This window comes from Necator americanus, chromosome X, assembly GCF_031761385.1.
Source record: "Necator americanus strain Aroian chromosome X, whole genome shotgun sequence".
Classification (NCBI taxonomy): domain Eukaryota; kingdom Metazoa; phylum Nematoda; class Chromadorea; order Rhabditida; family Ancylostomatidae; genus Necator; species Necator americanus.
In genome coordinates, this window is record NC_087376.1 from 18,504,688 (window position 1) to 18,520,777 (window position 16,090).

Consider the following 16,090-nt stretch of genomic DNA (forward strand, 5'->3'; position numbering starts at 1 on the left):
CTACTATTCGCGGGTGGGAGTATCACGAACGTGATACTACTTAATTAGCTCAATGATTCATAATGTAATTTGAGTTAGCGCAGTCTGGCGGCCGAATTTGTAGTCTTTAGGTTCGCAGTAGCAAAAAATGATTCATTGGACAAAGATGTTTACAGGCCAACCGAGTACTTCTTTGTGTGAGCTTGTACAGGACATCATAATAGTCTACTCCGCCCTCAATGTACCATATAAATAGCCGTAGAAAGTTCATTGTGCCATTTTTCTTGCTTTTCATGTAGATTTGATGGAGAGCCGGAGCTTCCTTCTCGAACCACAGCGTGTTACGTTGGGGAGTTGAAGTCGTTCTCAATTATCTTCAGTTTCTCACGCAGATTCGAGTATTCCTTTTCCAGTGCATCCTTCAGCTCTGGTAGCGGGCATATGGCCAAATGATGTTCTTCCTTGCGACAATACCCACAGCGCCTTACCGCTCTGCGGCATTCCGAAGCTCGGTGGAGTGTGTCCAGACAGCGTGTACATCTGATCATCCTCTGGCGTTCTTTTGCTGTTCTGTATGTCGGACAGCTGTCACTGTAGTGTTGGCCCTTGACGTCGCAGAAGGCACATCTCAGAAAACGGTCTCCTTCGCGCAAACTGCTGTGGCGCGAGAAGATTCAGTTTGGCATTCGTGATGATTTCTTAATTTGGTGAAGGAGCTCTGCCATGCGGTTTCGTATCCATTTCTTTCGTCTGTGAACATTGCGGTGAGGCGATCTCGACCTTAACCTTTGCATTTTATCATTATCTTTTCTTTCAGCGTTTTTCCATGTCTCTTCATCCTTCAGGTGCTCCGAGGGTTCGTCTCTTTGGTGGATTTGCACATCCGGTTGACTTTGCACCTCTTCGCCATCTAGGTCCAATAAGTCCTCTTCGACATCACCTTCAGGGGGTTTCGTTTGCTCGTCGATTCTCACTGCTGTGGAATCATCAGGCATTGGAGTTTGCTCGCATTTTTGAGCTGTCGACATCATGTTTCGATGTCTGGTCTCCGTGTCTTCTAGGAGGGCTTCGAGCGCTGTTAATTTTTCTCCAAAGCGTGTAAATTCCTGTCTAATGATGTTGCCAAATTCTTCCATAAGTCGGTGAGACTCAGTGAAGGCTTTCAACGTTTCCACGTGGATGTTCTGGTGGTCTTCATTTTCAGTCTGTTTTATCGCCTCATGCATTTCCGTTTTGATGCTTTTCTGAAGCTCATCCAAGAATTCGAGCTCTTTCGTGGTGAGTTCATTAACGAAAGCCGGTTCGAGTGAAATACCGTCCACTTCCTGATCGTAAAAATCAGTACCTGAACTCTCAGGGACGGATTTTGCTAGTATTAAGAATCCGTATGCCTCGTAGCTCATGGCTATTCCTTGCACCACGCTTATTATTTCCTCTCTAATACATTGCGCCCTCATTTGTAGGTTCTGTACCTTGTACTTGTACAAGGTAGCTTCCCTCTTCGCGAAAAGAGTTGAACGTTGTCCAAATAGCTCTGCGCATTCATTTGATAAATTATTGGATCTCATAATGTGAAGAATTAACCGAACGAATTGTTTGATTTTTCTTTGGACTTCATGTTCCGTTGGAAGGGTTGGGGCCAAGCTAACGCAGGCTCGTTTGTATCGAAGTTGCTCAATCAGTCTTTGCTCCTCCTCCTTGCGCCTTCTAAGTAGCTCTTCATAGGATTGGTCGTGGGTGTTCATTGTGCTAAAAGCGTATTGAAACTTGTATGTTGTTGATAACTTAGCTATGTACATGCTATGGCTGGATTGCACTTAATCGGTTGTTACAGTGTTTTCGTCGCAATCTTTTGCTGCGATGAAGTGCACTATTTAGTTGAAAAGACATAGACGTCCACATGCAGTCGTGAGGTAAAAATAACTAATCAAAAGTGCCAATCCCACGATTAGGACTGTTAAGAGGACTGTGTTAAGAGGCCGCACATTCTCTTCAGTGCAACCTCATCGACTCCAGCCAATGTGATCCCGCCGAGAACCAGGTGAAATGTCACTGCCAGGACCAGGACATTAATAAAAATTTCCGGAAAATAGGAAATGTCCTCCCCGTGACGTTCCCGTTCTTAAAGTTCACTGAGTATCATAGTAACAATGTCATGGCGCAAATAAATCGAGGAATCTCGGCCGAGATCATAATCAATATAAAGGAAACCATAGAAGACACCATAGTCGATATCAAAGACGAGATCTGCGAAGTTGACAACACTTTCATATATGGATGCTACAGGTGCAACAGAGGCGCAAGTGCAAATGTAACCTATTCTTCAAGTTCGACTACCGTTTATGCAGAAATAGACTGCGACATCGACACGTTCACTATCCCTTGTTCACCCCAGCAAGGAACAATCTACGCTTCGTTTTCTTCTGTCTAATGCACGTGTACACCTTAACTGTTCCGTGACATGCGGTTCCACCACGAAATACTTTGACATCACAGGCATTCTGAAATATACACATACTTTGCAAACAAGACTCAAAGAAATCAGTATGCACACACAAAACGTAACGTCGGACTTCGAATGGCCTAATGCTGGACACATACTCGACGTGTACTGGCAATGGTACAAAACAGTCCTCTTAACAGTCCTAATCGTGGGACTGGCACTTTTGATTAGTCGAAAAGTTTATTAATGCCTTCCGATGCTTCGTTGCTAGGCGAGGTAAACCAGATACAGTAACCTGTGACAACGCACCCACGTTTCTCCTAGGAAACCAAGTTCTGAACCAAAGCCTTGAAGCTACAGGAGAACAGTTGGTGGAAAGGATAATGAGCGAACAGTGCATCCAGTGGCACTACATAACGCCTTACTCACCTTGGAAAGGCGGATTCTACGAACGCCTCATAAAAACAATAAAAAGTTCAATGTTGAAGTCGATTGGACGACGTATCCTAACTATGGATCAACTACTAACCTTACTAACAGAAGTTGAAGCATGTCTCAATACACGACCATTGACTTACCAAGAAACTGATTATAAAAACACTTTGCATTGTCTGCGCCCAATCGATTTTATCCAGAACGAGATAGACATCACACTTCCACTCACAAATTTCGAGGAAAGTCAAGATGATCCATCTTATTACCCATCTAGTGAGGCAGCTCGCCTCAACACTCATCTACAAACAATTAGAGCATTGCAATCATCCTGCGCTCTTTCCGAACGCTACTGGAAAATATGGAAGGACGCATATTTAACCGCCTTGCGAGAACAACATCGACGTCACATGAGCAAAAAAAGAGGATGCAACCGTCAACCGACCATTGGAACGGTTGTTCTTATAATTTACTCCTGCAGAAAAGAAACAACTTGAAGTTAGGAAGGATCACAAAATTGGTGCAAAGAAGCGACGGTGAAAAAAGAGAAAGTTAAATTTTTCTAAAAAAAAAAAAAAACCACTCGTCCGGTAAAAACTGGTCCCACTTGAAATAAGCGGAAGTCAAGCGGCACACACAGAACGATCATGATAATACTCAAGACAGCGCAATCCAGTTGCAAGAAGAGGTGCAAGACCTAACTCGTGAACATCCACGCTATAACCTGCGCCCAAGATCAATTCATCAGCATCGCGTCATTCCTCCAACGGCAAAAAGCCGAGTTTTTACAGCAAGCTGCCTTCCACTAAACTATCTCAAACTTCTAATGGCTATCGTCACTACAGCCATAGTAGCAGGGTCACCAACCTAATCCGATCCTCGTCTTGACAACTCGTCAGCACATGATAGAATCTCGTCAGCAATGATAGAATGAAAGGCCCCCAAACGCCGAAGCTTCTACGAACTTTAACTCCCAAAACGCCAATAAAAAATTTGAAAATGCGAAACAACACTGCATCACTGAGAACACGCCACCAATCCAACAGGTCATATCAATTCTTATTAGTGATCTCCTATATAATTATGAAGCTCGATGAAAAATTAAAACCGCAAACAAATACACAGTAGTTGAGCACAGCACAGCTCCAGCACAACCGTTCTGTGCAGCCATCAAATGCACACTCTGCTCAGAAAACATCTTCAATCCAGAATGCTGGCCAGTGTAAGTGTGGGAGTGCCTCAGATGTCCACAGAGAGGTGGTATGTGCGTTTGAAATGAACTTTGTGTCTAGGATTGAAAGGTATAGCCATGAGAGCACGCTTAAGGTGACGTCCATAGATGGTAGTTGTACTGGTACGTTACGTCGCAGACCGAGCACGTAGGTGTTGAAGTTTTCATCTGTTGGTCGTTTAATTTGCACCTTTGCTTTTACCCTCTCCCATGCGGAACATGTGAAAAGTTCGTAGACATCATTGTCTGTTGGAACAGCATAGATCCTGTTGAACAAACAGCCAGAGCTCAAATAGAAGCAATCGCATCCTGGTCCTCCACACGATTCAAGACATCTCGTTGTACCAGGGTAATTGTTGCCGATGGAGAGCTCCCGAATTAAGCTGCTGGCATTGATTTCTGCACTTTTGTTTTCTACACAAGACCCCATGTGGGGGCATCTTTTGGTGTCTACCACCTTTTGAACAATGTTTCTTGTGTATAGCAGAGAATTTTTCTGGCACAGTAGTCGAAGATGTGCCCAGTAAAATCTCATTTCAAGAACTGTGGAGTGATTGCCTTGTAGTCGAATACACGCATCCCTCTTGAATGGATTTATTTTTAGTACTGATGCAATTTCTGCTTTGCATACAGTTTGTCCGGAGGTTTTGACACAGTTTTTTAAGTGATGAGAAAAAACGTTTACTGTTTGGCATGTTTGGCATGTCCAAGTAGTTACAATTAAGCCACATAAGGCAAGAGCTTCCAAAAGCTGGTGGTACCGTCTTCGACGTCCTTGTTTAAACAGGAAGATTTTTGGTATGTTTGTGAAGATCACGTATAGTATCACATAGCACATTGTGTAGATTCCTTGTAGTAGTATTCTGATTGGACGACCGGAACGTAACATATGGTGTAGCAAAGTGCTATGAGTAGGTATAGAAGAAATCCTGCACCGGCTATTGCAGCCACTGGCCAGCATTCTGGATTGAAGATGTTTTCTGAGCAGAGTGTGCATTTGATGGCTGCACAGAACGGTTGTGCTGGACACGTAGTGTCAACTACTGTGTATTTGTTTGCGGTTTTAATTTTTCATCGAGCTTCATAATTATATAGGAGATCACTAATAAGAATTGATATGACCTGTTGGATTGGTGGCGTGTTCTCAGTGATGCAGTAGTTGTTCACGCAAAGTTCGTAAGCTTCGGCGTTTGGGGAGTTAACGTAGACACCTTCAGGTCTGCATTCTATCATGTGCTGACGAGTTGTCACTTGACGACGAAGTCGGATTCGTTGGTGACCCTGCTACTATGGCTGTAGTGACGATAGCCATTAGAAGTTTGAGATAGTTTAGTGGAAGGCAGCTTGCTGTAAAAACTCGGCTTTTTGCCGTTGGAGGAATGACGCGATGCTGATGAATTGATCTTGGGCGCAGGTTATAGCGTGGATGTTCACGAGTTAGGTCTTGCACCTCTTCTTGCAACTGGATTGCGCTGTCTTGAGTATTATCATGATCGTTCTGTGTGGACTCTTGAGATCCGCTTATTTCAAGTGGGACCAGTTGGTTTACCGGTCGACGTATGAAGGTGTTTTTTTCCGCAGAAGACTTCAGCTTCTCTTATTTCACCGTCGCTACTTTGCACCAATTTTGTGATCCTTCCTAACTTCCAGTTGTTTCTTTTCTGGCAGGAGTAAATTATAAGAACAACCGTTCCAATGGTCGGTTGACGGTTGCATCCTCTTTTTTTGCTCATGTGACGTCGATGTTGTTCTCGCAAGGCGGTTAAATATGCGTCCTTCCATATTTTCCAGTAGCGTTCGGAAAGAGCGCAGGATGATTGCAATGCTCTAATTGTTTGTAGATGAGTGTTGAGGCGAGCTGCCTCACTAGATGGGTAATAAGATGGATCATCTTGACTTTCCTCGAAATTTGTGAGTGGAAGTGTGATGTCTATCTCGTTCTGGATAAAATCGATTGGGCGCAGACAATGCAAAGTGTTTTTATAATCAGTTTCTTGGTAAGTCAATGGTCGTGTATTGAGACATGCTTCAACTTCTGTTAGTAAGGTTAGTAGTTGATCCATAGTTAGGATACGTCGTCCAATCGACTTCAACATTGAACTTTTTATTGTTTTTATGAGGCGTTCGTAGAATCCGCCTTTCCAAGGTGAGTAAGGCGTTATGTAGTGCCACTGGATGCACTGTTCGCTCATTATCCTTTCCACCAACTGTTCTCTTGTAGCTTCAAGGCTTTGGTTCAGAACTTGGTTTCCTAGGAGAAACGTGGGTGCGTTGTCACAGGTTACTGTATCTGGTTTATCTCGCCTAGCAACAAAGCGTCGGAAGGCATAATAAGCTTTTCGGCTGTTCCATCAGGTACAAGCTCGAGGTGAATCAACCTTGTAACAGCACATGTGAATATGCATCCATATGCATTAGTTTTAACCATGTCTTCTCGAAATACTGTCATCGGGCCAAAGTAGTCTAAGCCTATATGTTGGAACGTCCGTGCTCGTGTTACACGATTTGCTGGGAGATCCGTCATTTCAGGATGTTTGTATGGGAGATTATTCATCTTCTGGGAGGGTATGCACTGGCGTACTCGTTTTTTCACTTGCTCTCGTAATCGTGGGATCCAGTACATTTGTCAAACATCTGACATAGTGTGCGGAATACCCTTATGGTATATCCCATGAGCATCGTCGATGATTAAGCGGCTCAGATCGGTGTTTGGCACAATGATGATAGGATTTTTTGCTAGTGTATTAAGATCGGACTTGTTGAGTCGTCCGTAAGCTCGCAATAAGCCGGCCTTGTCTTGTTTCAGATTTAAATTTTTACTTAGCTCTTGCTTATAGTGTCTGTTGATGTGTACCATCTGGTGATTTTTTATGAGCACATGCTGGGCATCAAGGATATCTTTTGCTGAGAGGTGATTTCCTTGTTCATTGCTCAAAAGCCACGAAAGATGCCTGTGGAGTTTGCTTTGTAGCTCTCCTCGAAGGCGTGACGTCGTGTTTTTGAGGAATCTCAGTGCAAAAGCCAGAATTCTTTTTGCTTTTGAATAGAAGCTGAAAGTTGCAAGCTCCAGGATGTCCGTTACTTGGTCACTGTTATCATTCTCTGTAACCCGAATATGCATTTCAATTGAAGACGGGAGTTCTTCTCCTTCATTATCTGGAATTGATACAAAGTCTCGAGCAATTTTGTTCTCTGTAATCTGCTTAAGGGTGTATCCTGTCCACCATATGTGAGCTGAGAACTGGTCTTTCGTTAGACCTCTTGTACCACAGTCTGCTGGGTTATGGTTTGTGTCGATGTAACCAAATTGTACCAAGATTTTCAATGAGTTTAAATCTCGTACAACCTTTTGCACCTCTTTGATGCGGTTTGCTACAAAGACGCCACTGGAACGAGTATTCGGTGATGCGATCCATTTCAGTGCAATTTCGGAGTCAGATAGAATAAGGATACGATGAATATGGATTTCATTGGTGAGACTTTGAATGACATTGAAAGACAATCGTGTCCCAATGGTAATAGCATTTAGTTCAAGTTTCAGGATTGTGATTTCCCGTTTTGCGTCTGATACTTTCGACTTGGCCATCAAAATATGTGATTTTGTGTCGGTAGATAGGTATGTACATGCTGCCATCGCTATAGAACTTGCATCTGTGTAGGTGATGAGTGTATACGTTTTGTTGGATTCGGCAATCATTCGAGGAATTTTATGTTGGAATCCGTTGATGCTGGTTATAAGTTTGTGCCACTGCTGCGTGTCTTCTTGATTCAGTGGCTCGTCCCAGTCGTATTGGTGTTTCCATAGTTGCTGTTGGAAGTATTTAGCCTTGACTAGCAAAGGCGTATACCATCCTAATGGATCGTATACTGAAGCAATTTGTTGCGCTACTGTGCGCTTGCTCACAAATTCTTTATGCATTATAGAGAGCTTTAGCATGAATTCGTCGTTGGTGGAGGTCCATGGGATCCACAACACCTTTGGGTTTTGATTTGACGACTAGTCACAAGTAGCAATGGAATCTATAATTTCTGTGCTATTGGAAACGAATTCGCGCAAATTCATATGTAGTTCCGAGAAGATCTGCTTAAATTGAGTATACTTTCTTATTGCATCTTCTTTCGTCTCAGCACGAATGAAAAGATCGCCGACATAGACATTTGCCGAAATTTCTTCTGCAAACTCCTTTTCCTCGACAAAATTCTTTAAGTGGTAAAGAATAGTTGCACTTAGTAGAAAGGACGATGCGTTAATTCTGAATGATACGCGAGTGAATCGGTAGACAGCAAAATTTTCTGGAGTTAATTGTTCATTGATGTTTTTTATCCAGAGACACCTAGTGAAATCTCGATCATTCTCTTCTATGCGCACTTGAAGAAATGCTTTTTCTACGTCTGATATTAGTACGTATTTTGCCGTACGGAATCGTAGTAGTATGCCATATAGTTTGGGTAGTATAGTTGGTCCTTGGTGTATTACATCGTTGAGTGATGAGCATCCTTTATAGTGCGCTGACGCATCGAAGACTACGCGAAATTTGGTGGTTTCTTTGTTTGGAGTTATTACGGGCTGGTGGGGTAAGTAATGTTTTTTGGTGGCTGGCGAGTCTTTGCCTTCGTCAACTTCTTCGAGAATGCCTTTCTCGAGTTGTTTTTTGAAGACACCGTCGTACTGTTGAAGAACATCCGACTAATTACTGTACTTTTGTAAGATGCTTTTCAGTCGCTTCCATGCTAACATGCGGTTATCTGGCAAGTCTTCGAATGTTTTCTTGAATGGAAGGTTGACGTAATAGCCGTCGTCGTTTCGCTGGATCGATTTGTTGAATTCCTCAAGTAGTTCATGATTGATCCTTGCTTTTTCTTCTTTTTCGGGACCGGTATATTCTTTTCCAGCGTTGTTGGCTTCAGAGTCCCAGTGCTGCTCCCAGTGGTCCATCTTGTTTTCTACTTTGAGCATGTTTATGAATGCTGGAAGCTGATATGGGATGGTGCTGTTGGAATCAATTTTTTGTCCCGTTATCATGTAACCAAATTTGGTAGGGAAGAGAAGTAATCCTGAAGGTAGGTTGAAATGTGGGGCTTCAAATTCAATGAAATTCCACAACTGGTCGCAGCCGATGAGAATTTTTGGTTGCATCTTGGCTTTTTTGGACGGTGAGCAGACGTGGAGGCCTTTGCGACGAATGAATTTTGTGTTTTCACTATCCATTGCACCTTGAGTGAGATTTGCTGTGAGAGTGTCATATGTGAAGAGCCGTAGCATATGCGGCACTCCTTTTGCATCCCAAACGTTCAAGTGTGTGAGCGTGCATTCAATATCCCGGTGTTCAGGTGATCCGAATGTGGTTAATCTCATTGCTGTTCTTCCACATTCTGGAAGTTGGAGTTCTTTTGCGGGATTAGAATCGATAAAGGATCTGTCTGCTCCAGTATCAAGCAGCACTTGCACCTTTTGGAGCTTCATTGTTGACGGATGTATAACTTTTAGGGAGCCGGTCAGAAGAAATATTTGGTCCCCCTTTGTTTTTGTAAACTGTTAGAATTGTTTGATGTAGAGCAGGTTTATTTTCCGGGATGGTTGAGGTTTTCGCGCTTGTTGTGAAATTTTGTGTTGTCTTTTGGATTTTTTCATTCTTTTTTGTGGCAGTATTCCTTGAATTTTCTGGAATTGATGACGTGGATTTGAAGCACGTTGAAGTATGGTGCTTTTTCCACAATGCGCACACCTTCTCGATTTGCATTCTGGGGTATTGTGGAATTTTGACCCACAACCCAGACATCGCTGCATCTTTTTGAGGAAATCAATCCTTTCTTTGGGAAGTTTAAGTTTTGTGCAAGATGTTGGCCAGTGTTCCTTCGATTCACAATAGAAACAATACGGTGTTCGTTTTCTATTCTGCCAAGGATTTGGTTTTAGTTTCGATGGAAAATTTTTCCGCTCAGTTCTCACCGGCAGATTGCGTTCAATCTCTTGCTCTTGCCGGATAACTGTTTCAAGCGTTTCCATCTGTTTCTTGAGATTACAGACCTGTTCTGCGGGTAATGAGACTTTTTTCTCTAGTACCCTCCTCTGGATATCTTGCCTGAATTTTGCAAGGATCTTGGACAATAACCATGGGCTATCAAGATTCTCTCCTTTGCTTTCGAGCTGCTTATTGAGCGATGAAATCTTGTCAAAAAGGTTGCACTGGTCCTGGAGGTCAGTACTTCGTGCAGTCCAAGTCTCTAATCTTTCATGTAGACTAGTTATGATTGCAGACGTATTGCCGTACTTTTCCCGCAAGTGTTCCAACACTAGGGGATAATTTGATGCAGTCACTTGAAAGCGTTCTGCAGACTGTCGTACCTCTCCCTTTAATGCTCTCAGTAACTAATTGAACTTCTGTAAATTTGAGAGCGGGAGTGAGTGCGCTGTGGCGTTAAACAATTCCCAGAAATTGTCCCACTGCCAGCTCTTGCCGTTAAATTCTGGAATAGGAAGCCTGGGTAATTCTACGCGGCCCACCGGTGCTTCCTGATTTTGCACTCCAGGGTCCGGATATACTTGTACTCCTGTTTGAGTTCTCATTTTCGTCGTCAAGACGTGTTTTTGCACCTCAAGACGCGCGAGAAATGTTTCCGTTTCGGAAAGAAGTGTGTTGACTTTTTCGATGTGTTGCGAAACGCGCTTTTCTTTTTCACCTCCTGGTGGCATTTCTATGCTGTCAACAGTTTCGGCAAACGCGTAAATGGCCTTTTGGAGAGAAGTTTGTACAGTGCGAATATATACTAACGCTGAGTCTATTTCGCACATTTTTGCCGCGAAATCTCCTTCCACGGCGGATATTTCGGTTTCACCCAGACTGGCATAATTTTTCAGGGCGTCGGCTAGCACATTAAATTGGCGAGTCACGACCCCTTTCCGGATTTTGAGAGAAGTTGCCATTGAGAATGTGGATATACAGATCTATTGTGGCAATGAAAGATAGTAATTGTTAACAACGAGTAGACGATGACTGATGATAATTGCACCGATCGATTCACTGCTCACAATGTTAGTGAAGTTGTTCCGAGATTTTATAGATAAGTAATAGTAATAACCAAAGGAAGCGGAAGCGTTAGCATGCAAATTCACACTGCAACTTGTCTTAGTGCTAACCTCTATCCGGTTGTCGTTCCTTGGTTTTGAGGTCCTTAGTGGTTGTAGCTGAGTTCGTCGGATCTGTCGATGCACCAGTTGTATTGTTGGAGGACTTGTTTGGGCTTCGGTAGTTGACGGTCTCGTATTATGTGCCACGCGGGATATTACTTAGCCACTTTATTCAGCACCACCTCAAACTTGGGTAATTAAACCATAACATTAACAGTAACTAAAGGCAAACAAAGCGAGCAAATGATTAACAGTAATAAAGGCAAGCGATACATGTAGGCAAGAAGAGCTAGCAAAATTATAAACAACATGAAAAGCAAGAAAAATGGCACAATGAACTTTCTACGGCTATTTATATGGTACATTGAGGGCGGAGTAGACTATTATGATATCCTGTACAAGCTCACACAAAGAAGTACTCGGTTGGCCTGTAAACATCTTTGTCCAATGAATCATTTTTTGCTACTGCGAACCTAAAGACTACAAATTCGGCCGCCAGACTGCGCTAACTCAAATTACATTATGAATCATCGACAGATAAGCATTGCTATAAGACACAAAAGAGCAGCTATTGAGCTAATTAAGTAGTATCACGTTCGTGATACTATCTATAGTCTTGTGATCTTTTCGCATTGATGCTTGTTGCAGAAATATGATGTTCCTGTCACTTTTTGGTTGGTGCTCGTCTCCTTCCTTCTTTATCCACACATATAAAGTCGCTTTCGTCAATATATTCTTTTATGGTGATGGTCAGATTTTCCACTATTATGATAGTACAGTCGAACAATAATATTTGATTGAAAACTCCAATGGACTTCTTTGGATTGCAGGAAGGCGACTGTGAGAACGAGCGGACTTTCGGTGGTTGGTATTGCATGAAATGTAAGGGAAGCCGTCCTTTTTCGGATTCCAGAATCCTGTCGCTATTTGTGAAAGAATATTGCAAAGCCCATGCAGGACAATCGCAAGGTTTTCCGCAGATTGTGGAATTTCCATGGAAAGGGAAATCTGATCTTATGGCTTCCATGGGACAATTCACTGGAAACCACCATATCTTTTCTCCTAGCTCGGAAACGTAAGTGGCGATGGCAGCTGCTCTTGTGGAGCAATTCGTGGCAAAAATGACTTTCTTATGAGTAGCGATCTCCATTGGACATCGATTGTTACCAGTTGTTGTCGAGATGAGTTGAAGTAGAGTAATGACAGCTAGTGTGGCAGACGTTTTGTTCAGGCGCGATTTAGATCTTGTTATCATTGGGTGAGTATTGCGTCTTTCATTGTCCTTAGAGTGTGAGTGTTGGTTTTCCCCGTTTTCTTGGACTGATTCGTCATTTGATGGTATTTCCAGTTTGTAGACGAGGTTGTTCGGTCTGATGATTTTGGTCCTTGATGGTAGTTGAATGTCGACAGATCTCTGAAATTCGTTTACTGATCCGACTACCTTTCCCATCTTCTATTGACCACGATGTAATGCCGAGTCCTGTATTAAGACGTATTCTCCTTTTTTAGGCGAATTCTCTTCATGTGATCTGGAAGTGGTATGTGTCTATTTGAAACATTCTCGCAGTGCAGTTATGTATTCTTTTTTCCATCGCTCCAGAAGTGGTTCAGGTTGGCTGTTGTCGCTATCCAGCAGATTTCCTCGTGTACCTTGATTTGAAGTCCACTGTGGTTCTGGTGGTTGGGGTCCCGAGAGTTTCGTGTAGGACCTTAGGAAGTCGATGGGTCACAGTGGTACGCTGTCGATTTCGTTTGACACGTAGGTTAGAGGACGTGTGTTGACGATCGCTTCTGACTCTTTTGCTGTTGTTGTCGTCGAGGTCGGGAAGTCGTGATCCTATAGCATGCTTGAGAGACCTTTTGAACAAGTCGATCATTTTTTTCATATATTCCTCCTTGGCAGGGGCTTAATGCTGGTATAAACTTTACTTCTATGTTTTTCTTGGCGCAGTAGTCGAGTACATCGTCGTGGTTGTCGCGTGTGATGGTAGAAGCATAGCAGTTGGCGACGCTTTCGAATGACAGAGCATTGTCGCATATCAACCACGTTGGGCACCGATAGTGGCGATAAATCGCCGGAGCGTATGGGGCGATAGCTCGAGTATTCAGGCATGTGGAAAGTTTCATCCAATATTTTCCAATGGTGTTATCTCTTATCCGATACGAGAGAGGTCCGAAAAAGTCCATTTCTGTGTTTTGGAACGGATACCGTGGAGGAGCGACTCTTCGTAGTGGGTGCGTCGGAAAGGAAGGGAGAATGTATTGCCTTGCCGAGTAATGTTTGCAATGAAAGCAATATTTCTTGATCACCTTCTTCACAACGACTCTTCCTTTATCTATATAGGTAAGATAGGTATCCATGCGTACTGGAGAACTGCGGTGAGTGTGTGATTTTCTCCGCAGTGATTGTGAGAAGTATGGACGTGAAGTACAAAAAGATATGTGAGGTAATTGTTGTGAGAAAGAAGTATTGGAGTTGTAGTTTGACTAGGGAGATTGGCATTGTCAATTCGTCCTTGTGATTTCCACAGTAATGTGTTTTGGCATCGAAATAGCCGATGCTGCGATATTAATTGAGCCGTTGGACGAGATTGAAGTTGGGCCTGTCGAAATACTATTATTTCAGCTTTTGCATGAAGTGCCAAAGCTGTTCGTCCAAACAATGAAGCTGCATTTGTTGATTTCTTCGATGGAAATTGCAGAATGAGTACTACTGTGTTGAGTAGTAACGTCCATTAACTAACAGATAAGTCCGAACAGAACACGTTTGAACCTGTAGGTTACGATATTGTTGGGATGAACTGGTTTTGTGTAGTCCTTGAGCCATAAGAATCGAGTGTAATTTCGGGATTCCGTATGAAGACCAACCATTAAAAATGTTTTCTCGACGTCGCTGTTGATCAATATCTTCGGAAATCGAGTTCGGAGCAAGATGCCTACTAAATCGGGAAGGAGAACAGGTCCTCGAAATAGAGCTTCATTTATGCTCATGTTCCCTCGAGTCTAGCAGATCCATCACAGAACCACCTTACTCTTATGTCATCGCTCTCTTTTTTAAGCTCTTCATGGTGTGACAGGTAATGTGATGGATCAGTTATTTCAGCATCGGGTACTTCTTCGGTGAATCCTTCTTCAAGTTGTTCCTTGAAGACTGCGTTGTACTTTTCCATGTATGATGCATTTCGGGACATCGATGGGATGCTGTTTTTTAGTCGCGCATATGTCATTGAGTAGTTGTCTGGAATGTATTTTGGATCGTACTTAAAGGGTAGTTTTACCATATATCTTTTTTTCTGCTTAGTCATAATAGATGGTACCGCGAAAGAGTTTCAGATATTCTTCATCATCACTTTGTCCGGGGTTCTCCATTATTCCTGCTGATTCCAAGTCCCAGAATCGTGCAACAAGTTCTGTAAGTTTATCATAGTTTGCTGGATTCGTAGCTATCGCTCCAGTGGAGTTGCTCAAGTACGAGGAAGCGTCTGGGAAGATAAGTGGTTGTTTTGTGATGACAGTGCGATGCAGGGATAACAGTTGCGATGAGTCAAGTTTCTATGCTCTGGAGTTTTGTCGTAGATACGGCTTCTGACACATCTCGGTAGTTTCTTTAATAGGATAGCTCCAAATGCGAATTCTGTGCCATCATCGTAATACGTAGCGTATTGACGAACGAGTGCATACATTTGCGCATAAAATGACTGTAAATTTCTCACATCATGGCATGCTGGAAGGTTGGCCAATTGGGTGTACATGATGTGACGAGTGGTAGTAGTATCGTCGTAATGAGTTCGTAAGATATCTACGGCGATTGAATAGTTGGCTGCTGTGACGGCTAAACCCTTAATTGATTGATGAGCCTCCCCATGTAAGCATGATTTCAAGAGCGAAAATTTCGTCGAGTTGTCTAGTTGCGCTTTGTCATGCGCCAAGATGCTGAACCGTGCCCAAAATTCTGGATACTCCAGTAAGTTGCCTGAGAATGAAGGGAGCTCCAATTTACTCAGGATTGACGCGTCGACGAAGTTGAACATATTGTAGCTCATGACTCCTCGATCCCTTAGTGCGTTTGGCGAGGGAACGGTTGTCGAGTGCGAGTCGATGACGGAACGGTTGTCTGCGCGTGTTGACGGGACGTTGACAGCATTGTTTTCGGTCGCTTGACTGTTTCCTTGAGAAGCGGGGAGGAGCGGTTCCTGAGTCTGTTTGCGGTTCTGAGAGTCGGTATCTTGAATTTAGGGTGTGGGACAAGAGGTACCCGTGAAAACCGGCTGACCGCTCCTATCCTCCCTTCAGCATCGCGCTCCTGCGCATAATTACGACTGCCGCCCCACCAGCTAGACATTCTCCACGACCGCCTGAGATACACCCCACCTCCCTATTACTCTCTAATCAACGCCGCGCGCGACGTTCGCGCCGCGACGAAGCGGTGGGTAGTGCGGATTTTGAAGGGGGAGAAGTGAGAAACGAATTGCCGAGGCGAATTCTGATGTACGGCTATAGTAAACTAAGCGCGTATTATTGGGAATAAAGGAGAAGAATAAGTAAAAATTATTTCAAAAAGATGCTTCAGGGAAAAGAATAACATGCATATATTTTCAAACATCTCATAATTTAACACATTTCATGCCCTAAGTTTTCTATAGAAACTAGTAGTGCATAAGTATGTGTTTGTCACGATGCCAGCCAACGAATTCGTGTTCAAATTTGAACTGCAGCAGCTATAATAACAGCAGCTTAATGCACTTATTACTTTGTATACATTCTTTAAACTCCTTTCTACATTTTACCCTTTCAAAATTTTAGTTAGATATACTGTTTATATAGAGCGCATGTCAAATATTTCAATACTTGCTTGTACGTTTTATACAGTTTTATA

The 16,090-nt window shown here is 43.0% G+C and overlaps 10 protein-coding genes across 12 annotated transcripts; 1 reads left to right on the plus strand and 9 right to left on the minus strand.

Moving 5' to 3' along the window:
• Window positions 1-653: 653 nt before the first annotated feature.
• Window positions 654-1,724, minus strand: RB195_024030 (uncharacterized protein; the record flags this gene model as incomplete). Its single annotated transcript, XM_064211671.1, has 1 exon — window positions 654-1,724. The coding sequence occupies one exon, from the start codon at window positions 1,722-1,724 to the stop codon at window positions 654-656; it is 1,071 nt and encodes a 356-aa protein (XP_064067552.1).
• Window positions 1,725-2,934: 1,210 nt separating this feature from the next.
• Window positions 2,935-3,351, plus strand: RB195_024031 (uncharacterized protein; the record flags this gene model as incomplete). The annotated part of the gene is made up of 1 exon (XM_064211672.1): window positions 2,935-3,351. One exon carries the CDS (start codon window positions 2,935-2,937, stop codon window positions 3,349-3,351), a length of 417 nt encoding a protein of 138 aa, XP_064067553.1.
• Window positions 3,352-4,041: 690 nt separating this feature from the next.
• On the minus strand, window positions 4,042-4,515 carry RB195_024032 (uncharacterized protein; the record flags this gene model as incomplete). The annotated part of the gene is made up of 1 exon (XM_064211673.1): window positions 4,042-4,515. One exon carries the CDS (start codon window positions 4,513-4,515, stop codon window positions 4,042-4,044), a length of 474 nt encoding a protein of 157 aa, XP_064067554.1.
• Window positions 4,516-5,611: 1,096 nt separating this feature from the next.
• Window positions 5,612-6,181, minus strand: RB195_024033 (uncharacterized protein; the record flags this gene model as incomplete). 2 transcript variants are annotated; one of them, XM_064211675.1, is made up of 1 exon in its annotated part: window positions 5,612-6,181. In XM_064211675.1, one exon carries the CDS (start codon window positions 6,179-6,181, stop codon window positions 5,612-5,614), a length of 570 nt encoding a protein of 189 aa, XP_064067555.1. The 2 variants fall into 2 exon arrangements, with proteins under 2 accessions (XP_064067555.1, XP_064067556.1); XM_064211674.1 differs by having other exon boundaries at window positions 5,612-6,148.
• Window positions 6,182-6,711: 530 nt separating this feature from the next.
• Window positions 6,712-8,004, minus strand: RB195_024034 (uncharacterized protein; the record flags this gene model as incomplete). The annotated part of the gene is made up of 1 exon (XM_064211676.1): window positions 6,712-8,004. One exon carries the CDS (start codon window positions 8,002-8,004, stop codon window positions 6,712-6,714), a length of 1,293 nt encoding a protein of 430 aa, XP_064067557.1.
• A 768-nt stretch (window positions 8,005-8,772) lies between these two features.
• Window positions 8,773-9,549, minus strand: RB195_024035 (uncharacterized protein; the record flags this gene model as incomplete). Its single annotated transcript, XM_013444879.2, has 1 exon — window positions 8,773-9,549. One exon carries the CDS (start codon window positions 9,547-9,549, stop codon window positions 8,773-8,775), a length of 777 nt encoding a protein of 258 aa, XP_013300333.2.
• A 906-nt stretch (window positions 9,550-10,455) lies between these two features.
• Window positions 10,456-11,010, minus strand: RB195_024036 (uncharacterized protein; the record flags this gene model as incomplete). Its single annotated transcript, XM_064211677.1, has 1 exon — window positions 10,456-11,010. One exon carries the CDS (start codon window positions 11,008-11,010, stop codon window positions 10,456-10,458), a length of 555 nt encoding a protein of 184 aa, XP_064067558.1.
• Window positions 11,011-11,878: 868 nt separating this feature from the next.
• On the minus strand, window positions 11,879-12,664 carry RB195_024037 (uncharacterized protein; the record flags this gene model as incomplete). Its single annotated transcript, XM_064211678.1, has 1 exon — window positions 11,879-12,664. One exon carries the CDS (start codon window positions 12,662-12,664, stop codon window positions 11,879-11,881), a length of 786 nt encoding a protein of 261 aa, XP_064067559.1.
• A 314-nt stretch (window positions 12,665-12,978) lies between these two features.
• On the minus strand, window positions 12,979-13,401 carry RB195_024038 (uncharacterized protein; the record flags this gene model as incomplete). The annotated part of the gene is made up of 1 exon (XM_064211679.1): window positions 12,979-13,401. One exon carries the CDS (start codon window positions 13,399-13,401, stop codon window positions 12,979-12,981), a length of 423 nt encoding a protein of 140 aa, XP_064067560.1.
• Window positions 13,402-13,924: 523 nt separating this feature from the next.
• Window positions 13,925-15,556, minus strand: RB195_024039 (uncharacterized protein; the record flags this gene model as incomplete). 2 transcript variants are annotated; one of them, XM_064211680.1, is made up of 5 exons in its annotated part: window positions 13,925-14,153; window positions 14,242-14,452; window positions 14,532-14,696; window positions 14,795-15,425; window positions 15,488-15,556. In XM_064211680.1, the coding sequence occupies 5 exons, from the start codon at window positions 15,554-15,556 to the stop codon at window positions 13,925-13,927; spliced, it is 1,305 nt and encodes a 434-aa protein (XP_064067561.1). The 2 variants fall into 2 exon arrangements, with proteins under 2 accessions (XP_064067561.1, XP_064067562.1); XM_064211681.1 differs by lacking the exon at window positions 13,925-14,153 and having other exon boundaries at window positions 14,202-14,452.
• Window positions 15,557-16,090: the final 534 nt, after the last annotated feature.